The sequence below is a fragment of the Tribolium madens genome, unplaced genomic scaffold (assembly GCF_015345945.1).
Source record: "Tribolium madens isolate multiple individuals breed KSU strain unplaced genomic scaffold, Tmad_KSU_1.1 Scaffold_91;HRSCAF=231;Tcas5.2_LG7, whole genome shotgun sequence".
NCBI lineage: Eukaryota > Metazoa > Arthropoda > Insecta > Coleoptera > Tenebrionidae > Tribolium > Tribolium madens.
The window spans coordinates 12,553,009-12,569,420 of NW_025401063.1; the positions used below are offsets into that span (position 1 = coordinate 12,553,009).

General features: G+C 34.7%; 1 protein-coding gene across 1 annotated transcript in view; it reads left to right on the top strand.

Annotated features, from left to right (window-relative positions):
- Positions 1–16,412, top strand: part of LOC123010519 (dynein regulatory complex subunit 7) — a 47,763-nt gene that overhangs the window by 30,921 nt on the left and 430 nt on the right. The window contains exons 3-11 of the mRNA XM_044407462.1: positions 14,122–14,475; positions 14,523–14,708; positions 14,759–14,981; positions 15,034–15,291; positions 15,343–15,481; positions 15,526–15,607; positions 15,656–15,979; positions 16,026–16,136; positions 16,185–16,382. Coding sequence (XP_044263397.1) covers positions 14,122–14,475; positions 14,523–14,708; positions 14,759–14,981; positions 15,034–15,291; positions 15,343–15,481; positions 15,526–15,607; positions 15,656–15,979; positions 16,026–16,136; positions 16,185–16,382 — 1,875 coding nt within the window. The remainder of the gene's footprint in view (positions 1–14,121; positions 14,476–14,522; positions 14,709–14,758; positions 14,982–15,033; positions 15,292–15,342; positions 15,482–15,525; positions 15,608–15,655; positions 15,980–16,025; positions 16,137–16,184; positions 16,383–16,412) is intronic.

Sequence of the window (16,412 nt, forward strand, 5' to 3'; positions counted from 1 at the left end):
CAACATCTTTTCAAGAAAGCTCGTAAAGCTCGATCATGCGTCATTTATTGCACACTGAATCGGAAAGCAGTGTTGGATGTCAACAAATTCAAGCGGTCTGGAAATAGACCTAGACATAACGAACCGAATTCTTATTAAATTACTGAAAAATTAAATTTATTGAATGTCTGTTGATATTCTTTTATTGTTATTGCACGCCCTGCCAAAAACGGTTTCTAGTGCCATTAGCATAAGCGATAAGAGGAGTGACAATAACCGAACCCTGAAAGCGAAGACTGCATCGTAAATAAAAACAAATGGAAGACAGGGAGTGAAAATATCAATAGTTTCATTTCATGGTTTGTCGTTAACCTTTATTTAATAGCATTTTTTGGTAATTTTGAACTAAATAATAATTTTGTAATAACGAGATAGGTATAACAATATACTTTGAAATTTGCATGTTTCATGTTAATAGCACAAGTTGAATGAATTGCTTCAAGCTCGGTCAGTACTTTATTAGCAATCGAGGCATGCAAGGCACAAGATATATAAATTTGAATCGAGTGTGATGAATAGTAATGACAATAATTGAAATTAATTTACAATAGTGATGGAGGTTTCATTTAATTTGCATCGACAGAGAACAGTGGTAAAACCGTTTGTGACTAATTATGAGGAAATTTAACAAAACCTATTTCTTTCTAGAAAATATGTATCCAAAAATTTCTTTATAAACTGAAGACTTATCGCGGTCAAGTTCACAAAAGCGAAATTCTATGAAATACTTCTTAGCATTCTCTGTCACTTAACTTTCTTTTTTTTTTCCTAATACTACGACAACCCACGTATCGAATTAGCCTTTGAAGAAAACAAGGCCATTGGATAAAAAAAGGAATGCTTGTAAAGTTAAATATAAATTAATGTTTTTATTACTTCTGTTCCTAGAATCTTTTTTTTTAAGTTTTTTTGTGGACTTCGGTGAAAAGTCGGAAAAAACAAACTTCTAGTTATTTTATATTATTATATTTTTATTTATTATATTTACGTATTAAGGGCTGCTAAAAAGGCCATAACGACCGAGGGAGATGTTTGAGGTCCGACGAAGGAGGGCCGCGGTCGTTATGGCCCTTAACAGCACATGGTATACAACATTTTTCGTCGTATTAAATTAGCATTAAAACAAATTTCAAATTCTGGAAATGTCAATATTTATTACTGTCAAAAATGTGGGCATTAAAGCGAAAGTTGGGCTGCTAAAACCTCATAAGACTCCTGTGTGATACTAAGGTGATATTGATTGTAAATTGTTCTATAACAACATGCAACGACGAAACCATTTTAACATTTGTATGGTATGAAGGCATTTTTTTATATCTTACAGCATTGATATAAACAATTTCTATTTTTTTGTTTTTATTAGTCACCAAGTGACTTTTCCACACATCTTGAACATCTGGAAAATCTTGTGACAAAACATTTTAGATAAGGTTCTTTGTGACAGATTAAGCTCTGGTTGCGACTAATCCAAAAACGCTTCAAGTGTTTAATTTGAATAGTTTTGTCGCACTGAAAAAGCCAACTTTACAGCCGCCCTATTAAACCGCAAACCCCTTTTGGTGTTTGACCTAACCCAAGCCCATTCGGCAATCCCATGATTATGATTAAGTTTTATCTCGGCAATAATTCGTCTTTTTCTCGGCTGTTTACGGCATTCGTGCGTCCCACAAAGGCGAAATAATAAAATTCGGATGGTAATCAAGCCGTTGTATGTCGGCGACGTACACTGCAATATCGTTGCGTGTCAGCCTGGCCTAATCTGAAGCCAAACCTAAACGGTCAGCGACGGGGAAATCACGGCTGAGTGCTTCCCACTAAAGCTCTCGCAAACAGCAGAATGTGCAAGCTGCAGCTTGGAAAGCATCCCGCTGCTTGGGTCCAATTGCGCGGCGGTGCCATTCGCAGGTATGGATGGGTCCAAGGACACGTCACCGTCATGCGAGGGTCGTGGAGACGCACAGGCGGAGAACCTCCATGTCGGGCCCCATAGTACAGCACCGGCAAAAAGATCTTATCGGACACCACGCGAATTTTTCCAAGAATTAGTCAAGCACTCGAAGCGACCGTTGCTGCAATCGAAATAGACAAATGTTGGCAAATATTTACTACTTTTGAACAACGTTAACACTAATGAGCTGTTTCTCAAAATTGAAAGTTGTGACCAAAAGTTGTACATGCGTTAATTAGTTCTAGTTGGCCCAAAGTAATTTATTTTGGATTTTATTGTCTTAATCGTTGCCAACTCGTGTCTGGTTTAATTAGACAAAGATAATAGTAAAATAAATAAACTTACCACAGTGCTACCGTTTGAATTATGTTTACAGAGGGAATAGAGCTTTAAGGTAATTCTAAATTAGAAGGATTGTGTAACATTATACCAAAAACAATTATTTGAAAATTCCTTTTTTACCAGATTAGTACCCAACGACTTTTTCTAAAGAACACTTAACTGTATGTTTTTTTTTTAATACTAACTATACAGAGACATTTTTTTAACTTTGAACAAACCCCCTATGTTCAATTTGAAAAATTACAGATCAATGCATTGCTGCTATTCAATGATAGATACTCAGGAACGTATCTACAATTTAAGAGCAACAAAAAAAATGTGTTAGTTAATGAAGATGATGACAACACAAACAGAAAAATTACAGGCAGCTCGAATATTAAATACTTTACAGTAACAAATAAAAATATAGCAAAAATTTTCCTGAAAACCGTAATTTAAAATAATAAACAGAACAGAAATTTTCGGTTCGCCTCATGTTTTTTTTTGAAAATATTGCACATAGGTACGATTAAAAATCAAAAAAGTGAAAAGAACAAAGTTGTAGAAAATTAAATTTGCTTTAAAAAAGTCCACAACACTATAACTGAAGGGGTTATAATATCAAAATATAAACATAGATTTTTCTGAAACTCAAAGTCTTATTTTTCAATAATCTGATGATGTGGCTTATCACGTTTTTACAATAAGCCCTTTAACTTCGGTTTTAGTCCTACAGACAAAAAGACGAAAATATTTTGCTTTTACTTGTCGTGGCGTGTGTAAGAAGCTAATTTAAACCCAAACCATTAAAGATAGATGGTGTCGCGAATTTTTTTAAAGCTTTAATTCTCTACAACTTTGTTCTTTGCACTTTTTTTCTATCTTTAATCGTATGTACAGCGTTCTCAAACAAAGTTAAAAATATGAGATGAAGCAAAAATTTCTGTTCTGTGCATTATTTTATATTATAGTTTTTAGAAAAATTTTTGCTACATCTTTATTTCTACCTGTGAAGTATTTAATATTCTATCTAACATTTGACATTTTCTGTTTGTGTTGTCATCATCTTCATTTAAATAAAGTAACATTTCATTTGTTGCTCTGAAATTCACGCTACTTATTAAATCGCAGCAATGCATTGATCTGTATTTTTTTTTAATTGAGCATAGAACATAAGGCTATGTTCAGAATTAAAAAAATGTCCCTGTATAAAAAAACCAAAACTAAAAGACATTTTAGAAAAAAAACGAGTGACTAATACTAATTTTTTATCTTTTTTTTTGACGAAATATTTGTATGCACATGATTTCGAATCAGAATTATTCCCGTAGGTTCCAGTTCATCTATTTTTGTTTAATTCTGTCGAAAATTGTAGCGTGCCGATTCGGAGCATGTGGATCCCGTTTCCGGTTATTGACAGTTCCAGCGTGAATGTTTGAGCTGATCACGCGTATTAAAACCGTCGAAGGCACTTCCACGAACGTCCATTGTAAATCAGGCCAAAGCTCTTTCTACCTGGATTGACAATGGCAGTAGCAAGGGTTCACGATTCGACCTTACCGGGCCGCTAGCGCTAATGACGAAGATTCGCTACGCAAGATGTTCCTCCGTTCTGCCGATGTGCCACCCCACGGGATAAACCAAAGCGTTCTCATCGATCGTACATTTCTTTAATCCCATAATAGCCACGGTGTCGCGTGTATTCGAATATCTACCATGGGAACGAACCGACTCATTGTCACGTTTCGCACCCTTCTCATATTAAACCCTTCACGAATTTTCAACATTATTTTCTCGCGGTAAGCCGCCGACGGATAACTCATTTCCTTGCAATAGACTTAACACGAGACTTGATAACATAAAAAATAGATAAAATTATGAACAAGATGTGCATAATAGATACAGAAGGTCAAAATTGGCCGACGGAGCTTAATTTAATCTCCGTGGTGGTGTCAACGATCCCGGGAAGCATAGAGGACGCAAGTGTCAATAAGAAAGTGCCCTCAGGTATAAACGGGTCTTTGTGTATCAAAACCTGGATGCATACCGAATATTCAACTCCTTCGCTATTCACACAGTGGACAAAATCTAAAATTCCGCCTCTGCACACTTGAGTCATCGATCTAAACGGTGCGAAATCGCACAAATAAATCACATTCGAAAAATGTCAAAAATCACGTCTTCAATTTTATCATCTGCCTCAATTATATAATTAATCAGAAATCACTCCCTTTTATGTTCATGCACGGAGTAACTGACTTTCTGGGTTATCATGTCGCTCCCCCTCAAAAATCGTATCATGTAAAGGGTTCATATTGGATTCAGAGAAAAGCATCACCGATCGATAGATGAATAAAACGCTGAATGCTTGTCGTATTGTGGTAGGTCAATAACAGGAAACGGTTGCTTAGCTATTTTTTAATGTTGTGGTGACGGGAAATGAGTTTTTTCCAGAATCCTGTCGGTTTAATTTTCATTAAAACTGTAGTGAATTTAAATAAAATCAACCGGATGTATATTTATTAAGTAAATTGTTTGGCGTTTTTCCCCAGAATACTTTTACTCTAAATAAAGATTTGGACAGGAAAAAAGTTGCAAAAAACAGTGCCGTAGTGTGATTATGAGAGTTTGTTTTTCACAGAAGTGTTTCCCAAAAAAATGGTATAGCATTTTTTAATATAATTATACAGGCTGTTCCGTTTTTATTGTTACAAATTTAAACAGGTGATAGAATATTCAATTTTAAGTAAAAAGTACCCTATTTTGAATGTTGGTTCTTACCACTTTCATCCAGAAAATTTTTGATACAACTTACCGTTTTTGAGTAAAATCAGTTTACAATTCGTCTTACAAACCATAAAGAGGATAAAAATTAAAATAGTCATTTTTAAAAAGTTCACTTGTGACTTCGTCACTTATAAACTTAATCTTTTCACTCGTAGATAAACAATCAGAATTTCTTGAATATAAACAGTAGATAAAAATTACTTTATTCCACTAGACGATAAAAGACTACTTTATCTACTGAAATTAGGTGATAAAATATAAACAGTAGATAAAAATTACTTTATTTCACTAGACGATAAAAGACTACTTTATCTAATGAAATTAGTTGATAAAAGCACTCTTTAGCATTGAGTGCAAAATAAATTAAATTTGTTTTACCGTTTAAGACGCCCGTGATAAAAATTTCGATAACTGATCTTTGAATTTATCAGCTGTACCAACTTTTGTAATTTTATCTATTCTACAATAGTGGGAAAACCCCATTAAAAACGTTTTTCTTTCAGAGGGTTCATAAAATTTTTTGATACATGTTCATAAGAATCATTTGTCTTAAAATTGAATATTCTATCACTTGTTTAAATTTGTAACAATAAAAATGGAACATCCTGTATAGTTATGTATTTACAACAATTTTTTTTCTCTCATCAAGGTTTATAAAATTGCCTAATTTTAAATGTTTAGATCTGATTAGGTGCTTTTCTCTATTTATAATAATAGGTGAAATGTATTTGTAGTAGCCTGCGGTAGCTTAGAAATTTAATTATTTAGAGCTTTTACCTTTGCTCTTGATGGACCTAAATCAGTCTGCAAATACGACTTAGATAGGACCATAAATTCGTAATTGGAGCTAATATATTGCATTTATGGCCGTAAATTCGGTTACCTCGTCGGTCATGAATAACAGTTTCTTGATTAACATAGTTAAACTATTATCAATTTTTAAAGCGTAAAATCATAATACCGCCATTGGATTTAACCTTAACGAGGTAACTCTACCCCGACCGCTAATCAAATGTTATTTCCGGCGTGCTGCTCCACCCCTTGACCTTAAACCTTTAAGGTTTTTCGAGTAGGTGCGAATACCGGTGACCCACTTTACGTTAACTGGATGACATATTCCAAGTGGGAAATTGGATAACAAAGTCAAAATTCCTGAATATTTTTGAGGTAGATGGTCAATAAATGGGTTTCGCGGGGATGAGGGCGCTCTGAAATGGGAATGTAGCGTGACGGTGAGTGGCGTGCGGTGGTGCGATGTGACGGCCTCAAGCAAGAGGATGGATGGCGTCACACGGTCATGTGCTTCGGCATGTCGGCTGGAGATCCTTCGTAGCTATTGGAAACGGGTAGCGAACGACCGTTTTCTGACGATATAAATCAGTTTCGTTCGAAATGATGGCACATTTGCAGGGTCTGCTTGCTCAACGTCCGTTCGACGACTTCTCAATAACCCCACAAATTACATGCGCGAGGTGCGAGCGAGATGCTCTCGGTCAAGAGCAGGAGATTAATTCGAGACGGGATTTGCAAATTGTGAACAATTTAACCATCGCGTTCTTTTAATTGCAGTTTATGACGTGCGAGCGATCATTAATGGAAAAAAAGTTCATTTCAAGGAAGATTTTTGCGATCATTTAGCATTCAAGAGTTTTAAAATAATTTCAAAACTTCAAAAGTTTTGCACACTTTCGTCGAAGCAGCGTTTAGATGTAACTGTATCAAATTAGTTTATTTATTATAGGAATAGGCAACAAATATCAACGATTAGCGGAAATAATAAAACGACGACGCTCTTTTAATAGTTTAAAAATCGTGGATGCGTTAATTTATCAAAAATTTGAAATGCATTGTGGAAAATCAGTGTTGTATGTTAAACTTCCAGTCATGTCTACATTGTCTTGCATCAGAGCGCACAGAAACCAAAAACAGAGAAGTCAAAAGAATACTTTGATGCAATCAGCCCCCTGTATATTTTTCGAAAGGAAGTGACAATGTAATTTTATTGATGTGACAATAATTTCCATCGTTAATTCGTCAAATGCGAAATAAAACTCTACATAGCGTTATCTTTCATTTATCAAATTAGCAGTCATTCCCTCCCCTCGTTCATTATCTCTCCTTGGATCCCGACAATGCGAAATCCGTTTCCACACCACTCCGGTTGACATTTCTCTCGTCTCAATTATACCGTCCGCGGCGTAAAAAATAAAAATCGTCAACTGCCGACGTAGAAAAGCGGCGCAACGATAATAGAAAAGCGATGACGTCGTCTTCAGCACACATTTAATTGCGATTATTCGCGTGTAACGCAACTAAGGCCACTTAGGACGGACGTTAATGTAATTGTCTCTAAAATGACATTATGTGATAAAATCAGCGTTCCTCTCGGAACGGGAGCGAGTTTTGCAGCTCTTTACAGTTTTCCGATTGCCTCGAGTTATTTTATTTTACCCACCTGTTACTCGCAACAGTTTGTCGGACGTAATAAAAGTAATAAAACAAACAGGGGTGCACAATTCTTTAGAAATTCTGTCCCCATATCTGATTTTTATAGACACTTGTTGCGTTTAGCGCCGGCTTAATACAATTTTAAAGTGTTATTCTAAAAGAGGGTGACTTGGTAAAGTTGATTTAAATATTCATGTAAATGGGGTCGGCCAATTTTAGTGTTTTACAGCCGACTTAATTATTTAATGTCTGATAGGGAAATATTTATGCAAATTTGGGGGAAACTACTAAACCACCGACCTGCATTTACCTGCCTTAATTAATACGACAAAAGTTTACATCAATGTAAACATTATCTCCATGATAGGAAAGCAAAATCAACAGATTTAGATTTTTATTAATTTTATTAGGTCCTGATTCATTCACTAATCGCCCCTTCAACTCCCCTCCGACTTGTTTTTCTCTCCATTTGGCTTGTTCTCGACGTTTCCCCCTAGCCCATGTCGTTAAGATTGCGAGGTTTTAAGATTTGTAACCAATACATTTTATTTGTTATTAAATCGCAATAAAATAACATCTACCGGTTTCTAGACTAATTCAGCACAAGTACTTCAACATTTAATATTTAAAAAAATCTAATAAAAAAATTAAATGACAAACGTTTTAGAATTAAAACTCAACTTTCAAAAGTTCCAAACATGTTTTACAGTAAATCAAATCACAAAATAGTTTTAAAATTAAAACGTAATCTGAAATCCTTTATTTATCTCGGTTTAGTTAAAATTTCAAGAGCAATGAGAATGCTCTGACACTTTACGCCGCATTTCTTGTTTACAATTAAAACAAAATTATTTGTCAGAGGTGATGGAATATTCTTTTCAGAAATAATTTTCTTTTTAGTTAAAATTATGACATGTGATTTTTACATCCTGAGATGATGGAACGCCAAATAACATGAAAATAAGAATATTAGAATAATTACAAAATTGGTTTTTAAGTAAGAACTTACATAAAAAAAATGATGCTCCATTAGCATGGAATGTTCGAATTAGTCATCCATTGTTTACATCTCGACATCTTTTTTTCACCACCTCAAAAATTCCACTTAAAATACAAAAAAGATCCACTATTTCTCTTAATGTTAGTGCATCATGAATAAATTAAAGTTTACTACATCTGAAATTGTCTGATGTCTGTGGCCGAGTGAAACTTGCGAAATTCAACGATCTGTACAAAATTAATAGCGTGTGATGCTGATGACAAAGTCTGTCATAACTTAGATTTCGTAAGTTACTACGTTATTTAAATCTGAAGTTGGGAAAATTTAATTACGATTAAATTTGAATGTGATTGTTGCCATTTGACAACGTAAAGTAAAACTTAATCTTAATTATGGCACTTGAATTGTCAATAATAGTTATTTTTGCACGGTTGGAAGTAGAAATCAACTTTTCGTATGTTAACACTGTGACAGTAGTCAAAATTATCATCTATTCAAGGGCTCATTGTCAACAAACATTTTTATTGTTACCATAATGTAATTTCAAAAAATGCTAGCTTAATTCTAATTTTTAAATTTCATTGAAGAATTACAGTCAATTTCTTGTGTTTTTAAACTCAAATCGTGCAAAAAATAATACATATGCCACTGGAGAGAGATGTTATTACTCCTTTAATGCTTCATAGCCTTCGGGCTTCGCCCCCTGGTTATAAACAGCACCTCAGAAATAATCATGCATTTATCTTCTTTTATGTATAATATACTATGTTATACAGGGTGACCCACGGGTAATAATGAGCCTGAAAATTTTTTTGAAGCAACCAACATTACATTTCATAGATAACGTGGATATTAATATATTTTGTTTTAATTAGTTAAACATAGTAATCGTATTTTTATTTTTGACCAGTTTTAGAAAGTCCGTCTATTTGGATATCGCAGTGAATAGTAACGTACAGTTTGAGAAGCGATTTTTAAACATTCTTCACAAATGAGAATCTTATTGGTCTTTTCGGCAACATTTTAATAATTCTGAAAAAATTCTCCAAGGTTTGACTTTTTATAAATTAAAGTTGAAGTGTGCTGTTTGGTCACTAAGTTTAATTTATTAAAACTAAATATTTTAATATCCACGTTATCTTTGAAATGTAATGTTGGTTGCTTTAAAAAAAAATTTCAGGCTCATTATTACTCGTGGGACACCTGTATACAGGGTGTTTCACATAACTTTACGAGACTTGCGCCTAATGTACCCACCCAAATATACAAAAGTCACAGAACACTGGATACAAAAAATACACATTTAATTATATAATTTTTGGAAACCCATGACAGTAGTTGTTAAACTAATCACTGTTTCATTAATAGTCATAAACTGCAGTTTTTCAGAAACAATTATCATTTGTTCTATCAAGAGACGGCATGAATATGATTGCAGTTTATCCATCTTAATCACTAATTAACTAAAAACGTTGTAATTTTTGAAAGGGTGAACAAACTAGAGAAGATTATCCAATTTTTCAAAATTCGTAATCGAGTTCGTATCGGAATATGTATTATTGATTGCATCTTACAGACGCAGGCCTCGTAAAATTACATGAAACACCCTGTATTATAAGTTAGCTTGAGCGTAAAGAACGAAGTTGTAGAAAATTAAATTTTGTTTTTATTTATGGTAAGTAACTCATAAAAGATGAGATGGAATGATGAATAATACTAAAAACTCCAGTTTTCTGGATTCTTAAAAAAAAAACTTAGAACAAACACACAAATACACTTATTTAAAAAAAAACGATATCTTTGAGATCTGAATTTTTTAAACATTTTGAACAATCATAAAATTAACGTAAGTGATCTGATTAGTATTGATTGTTAATGCAAATTAATTTAGTTTATTCTTCGACACTGTCAAAATTTACGGTTTTTCTCCCATGTAAAGAAGTTTTGACAACTGCTTGGCATTTCTCAATACGAAACATCAGATTATTTTTAATAGATTTAAAACCTTGTCGAGTCTAGTTCGAAGAATAAAATGTTGTATTCAACTCGTCTTCGTGTAAATCGAACGCTTTATTACACCTCGTGGATGGATACACCATTCGATGAAATAAAGCGTTCGATTTACACTTAAACTCGTAGAATAAATGTCAATTTTTTATTTAGAGTATCTGTCATACCCTTAGACCATTCTACGTCCTAGTTGTGAGCATCAATAATTTTATAGTATACTCCATTTTTTTAAGGAGACATTGTTTAAGTAGATAATGATTAATACGCTTAAATTGGATTGGACGCGTAATCAGTCTAGTTCAAACGATTGAAATAATTTTGAAAGTTAAATTTTTTGATTTTTATTATTTAAACTAGAGTTTTGAATCTTTTCGTTCCTTCCTTTTTGTGTAATATGAGTATTAATAAAGATAAAATTTGAGTTTTTTTTTTGACGATGTAATAGCGATCACATAAGAATAGTTATATAAATTAATAAAATTTGCTACTGTGTAATTGGCTGTTCGATGCTGCTCTTATCTACTTTCTTCTATAAAAATATGGACTGTAGGTACTCGTATTTTATTGTAAATTTAAAGGATTTTTAATTTGATTATCCTTTCCAAATTAGTAAACGCTGAAGTCGTTTATGTGGCAACCGCTGCTTCCTTACTTCGAATTCGTAAATAACCTTTATTTTGGTCGCTTTTTGGAAAATTCGTCCCAGTTTGCTCGACCCCATCTTCCGCATGTATTATTTAAGTGTGCATCTCTCGCCCTGTAGGTTCGAACAAAGCAGCCTCCGGTCGGTCTAATTCTTGCTAATGGGTCTCGGGCCCTGGAAGGCCATGATTTAGGGATGACGCGGCGCTTGGCATCGCGGGTTCAATAGCCCGCGACTGACCCTCCGTCCCCAGCTCCGTGCCGCCCCCGGCATGCATAAGCTATCGGTGGCACGCCAGGCCGTCGTCTTCCACTGCATTGCCGATTCGAGATTAGGATATCGCCAGTGCCGCGCGGACCTACCCCCGAACACCCCCGGACCGTGCGGAGCAGATGGCTCTTTAGATTTCGAGCGCTGATGACGGTGCGCTACCCCGACTCGGGGGGTTTTTACAGCCACACCGTTGATTGTGTCACGGTGGAAGATTTTCCTTCCCTTCGCCGTCCTATGTACTGAGCAAAAAACGGCCATTGTTCGAAGAGAGCCGTTATTTTCGCGTTCAGCCGCGACAAGAATTTGAACCATCCGCACCCGAACTTTAATTAAACACGAGCCACTTAACGGCTTCTTATCGGACATATTTACATGCATTTGCCAAGATTACATGGGGCAGGCCCCATAACAAGAAGTGTGTGCGGGTATTAGGAAACTTGGAGTCGACAACAATAAACAGCGGCAAATTATCGAAAACTCTAACAATATCACTTTTAAACAAGAACTTGGGTTGAAGTTGCTTTATTTTATAAGAAAACTCTTATTAGTTGCTTTATTTTATAAGAAAACTCTTATTAGTTGCTTTATTTTATAAGATTAAACGCATACCTACCTAATACTGACCGTACACAAAATTTTTACTCACTATGCTCTCACTCACGAATAACTACCAGAAGGACTCTTAAATTTTGCAATTTAATTATTTGTTGGTTCAATCCACTAAAGTTCTACGAATAAAAACAAAAAACAAATAAATGAATCGCACTATTTTGTAAACCATAATGCAAATGTTGAAAATAAAAATAGTTAAAAAAATGTTTAATTCATATGTAAATTAAATTTTTATTTAGGTCGGTGATCAATCATTTTAAATTTAATAATTACCTATAGTCAAACACTTAAAGAATATATGCAATGTTTTTAGCCTGGTGTTTATGCAACACATTAAACACTGGAAGCATTTTATTTGAAGCTCCAAACTTTAGGTTTAAGAGACGTGGTAGGTGTACTATCAATCAATCAATATGACTTAAATAAAACAAACAAGCATATAGTTCAAGCTGTTTAAATGTTTTTACTGTTTTTGTTAAATATTTTTTTGTGTCTACTTGTCTAAAACACACCTTTTGACTGAAAAAAAATTCAATTTAGATTTACGCCCACGTAGGAGATAAACCTAAAAATTGCTATGTTTTTGAAATCGGCTTAAGTTTTTAAATTTTATTTTTATTTTTCAAGTGAAGTGATGTTCGAATGCTCAGACGAGTAGAAAGTGTAATAAGTACTACATACCTACTTATTTAATTTTTTTCGCAAAATTTTAACAAATAAATTACACTTGCGTGCATTTTGGCGTGTTGTGATAATTCACTATTATCAAAATCCACGATAATAACTCATTGTATATTGAAAGCTGAAACATAAAAGATATTTATTAGGTTTGTTGCTGTACAATACGAGCACAAACCACCTTCTGCATATCAAGCAATTAATATGAAATCTGTGTAGAACGCGATCAACTGTTTTAAATTTGTATCCTTTGAGACATTTCAAGACTTAAATATCCTTATGAAAAAAAAATTTCCTTTCAAACAATAAACTCTTCAAATTCTGCCGCTTTTTATGTTCCCTTATTTAACCATTCATAAACTTGCAGACCTGTTGCCACAGCAACCAATGATCCGTCATAGCAACGTATTTGAATTATACAGATTGATTAAAGCTACTGGTTTAATACCCGGTCATTCGTGTAACGTGATGTCATACATTAAAGAGGTATACTCGTATACAGATATTCAAAGTAGTGTCGGGACTCGGGAGTCACCATTGTAAGAGTCTCGTTACTTTCATAACGCACAATTTGAAATAATTATTCTAATCTGTGAGATTTCGACTGGTTGTGCAAATAGTCTGCAACAGCTTTAATGAACACAAGAAGATTAAACTTGGCGAAGTTAGCAAAAATGGTGGATGCGCCGGGACAACTTATAACTATTTTCTTATTATTTGTTGCACTTTGATTTCAATATTGAAAATAATATCTTAGTTTCCTAAATAAAAGATATTTATCCGCAAACGTCACAAAAGTGACCACTTTCATGACTAAATGACACAAGTAAAAGTTTTACTTTTCAGACATGGAGTAAAAACACTGTTTTTACGCCTAGGCGTTTTCACTTTTACTTGACACTTACTTTGATATTTACCATTATTTAACTCCATTTCGGCAAAAACGGCTCTTGAAAAATAGAAATTTGAATTTGCCGGGTTAGCGTTACTAAAAAACGAACTATCAAGTCAAATTGTGACAAATTCTCTTTTGGCAACAATGACTTGATAGTTCGTTTCTTAGTAACGCTAATCCGGCAAATTCAAATTTCGATTTTTCGATGCCCATATGGAGTTAATTGGAGAATCGACAAAAATATCGATAAGATAGCTCTCTTCAAGCACTACAAACTCCATGAGTCAGATTTTGATTTCTGTTACTCCTACAGCCGGAAAAAAATAAAAACTAATTTTCCATGTTAATTTCCTATATCCAAGCCTGCCTGGGACACCCGGTATAAAGTTTGAAAAGGGTGAATTTACCGGGCGAGACACATTTAATTTAATTAGTTTTAGTTATCATTGTTTTATTATTTTTTATAGCCAAATCGTTTCTACTCTCCTCACACGACCTTCATCCGCAAATCCGGGCAGCCCCACGAGCTTGCTTGCGTCCTTTGTTCCCTTCTCATAGGTCTTGGTTACGACGCCTATGTTGTCTTCGGTTACGCTGTGCGAGATATAACATTACGTATAATGAGTCGGGTCGATTCTCCATACCCATCCGACGAAAAACAAGAAGACGTACGTGACGAAGGTGAAGACAATAAGAAATACACCGTTAAGCCCCCTAGAGATTTGCGAAGTAAATTTTTATTGATGATGGAACAGAAAAAAATCGATAAGATCAAAGCCGAATTAGAAGCCGAAGCTGAACTGGAAAGGCAGAGAGAAGAGGTGATGACATACGAAAAACGACTTGAAACTATTTTTTTGGTGATTAGGAGGAGGAAAAGCCGCCGCCGGACGATCTGGAAGGGATGAGGTTCCATTTTTGGGTCCTGATAAGAACAGAGGGACGCGCCGTCGATGAAACTACTTTCGTTGAGCCGAGTACTGGATATGCACATACGGTTGATAGTTCGCTGTATAGTGGTATCGAAAGTGTTTGGAATCATTTGAATTATTGGGTATGACGGATCAATGTTATTGCTTTTTTCCCTGTATGTTTTTATAATAGGTCAATATGCAAGATTGCAAGGAGGGGTTGGGTAAAATTGACTACAATTTGCACGATGTTGAAAAATGGGAACATATGTTGATTGGAGAGCCAACACAATGGAGGGTGACCGTTGAAAATTTAAATATGGACGATGAAGAAGCCGCTTTAGCAAAAATAATGGAAGAAAAACATTTAGACATGCCGATATCTTGGAGTATGAAAATATCTATACCGCACAAAGGTTGATGATACAAAAATTTAAATTTGGTATTCATAATTTTTGCTGATTCCAGCTTTAAAACAAAAATACCCCGAAGGTATGATCAGCACTTGGTACAAAAAAACTCTAATCGAAGAATACGCCCCTTATATTCAGTATGACGGTCTTTTAACCAAAATTATGAGATACAAAGACTTTGACTGTACTGAATGTATCACAGTTGAGCAAATCTACGAGAACAGGCAAGACAAATTAAAAAAAATTATCTATGATTTGAAAAGTGATTTAGTGACGGAATACTTTGGTCCTGGGCGAGAAGATGCCGTATTCGGTACTCACATAGTATTTTTAAGTGTTATAAAAAATTTAAGTATATGTTTAGAGCACACTTACTCAAACAAAGACACCGACTCCAATAAAAGAATAATTAAATTCAACCACAAGGCACGTTATGACGGTTTGGAAAAAATAGAATTCGAGAGAGAACACATGGTTGAATATTATATAGACCGAGACGACTTGTGAGTCGCGAAAAAGAAAAAAAGCAGCTAAACTTAGGTTTTAGGTTTTATTTTCGCGAAGTGTTCTACGCCCGTAAAGGTCATCCTCCACCTGGATTTACTGAAAGTCACCGAAAATTGATTTTAGTTGGTTAACTGACTTGATTTTTTGTCTATTTGTCAATTTTATTTCAGAGAATAATTGAAAAATTCGAAAGGAACCATAGGGTTCCCGCTAGTCAAGATATCGCGACCCGAGAATTCGCAATTGTTGATAGACAGATTCTTTTAAAGTATCATTTTGGAGAAGGAAGAGTCACTTGCTCGACCAGGAACTTCAATAAGCCTTCAATTGCAGAATCTGGGGAAGGAATGAAGTTTACACCCGAACTCACTTGGGGTTATGTCGCCGAAATCGGAGCGAAACCCCCCACACAATTGGACTTGTTCTTATTATTTCAGAAAATGTTGAAAGAAGAAGAAAAATCCTTGTCGCGGATTCGCGAAATCGAGGATCAGGTTTTTGAATGAAACACAATGTGACATACAAACTTGGTTTTGTTAGGTTGCAGAGTTTTTGACTCTAAGAGACCACGAAATGGCATTCCCGAAGCTGGACGTCTCGCTTTTTAATATTGAACAAAACGAAGAGTATCGACAGGGAATGTTGGAAAAAGTCAGGTTTAGGTTTGGCATTTCTGATGCTTAAAATTCGAAATTGTAGGAAAAGCAAGAACAGGAATATAAAGAAAGGGAAATTGAAGATGCAGGTGTTGAGTACTTAATACCATATTTGACTTTGTTAGGTAATCCAGAAAGCATAACTCCGGTTGAGGCGTACAAAATTAAGGAGAAATGTCTCAATGATTTTAAACAGTTGTTGCTTAATCGGGCTATCTGTATTCAAAAACAATTCGAACACGTAATTTTTTTATTTGCTTTTGTAACATTT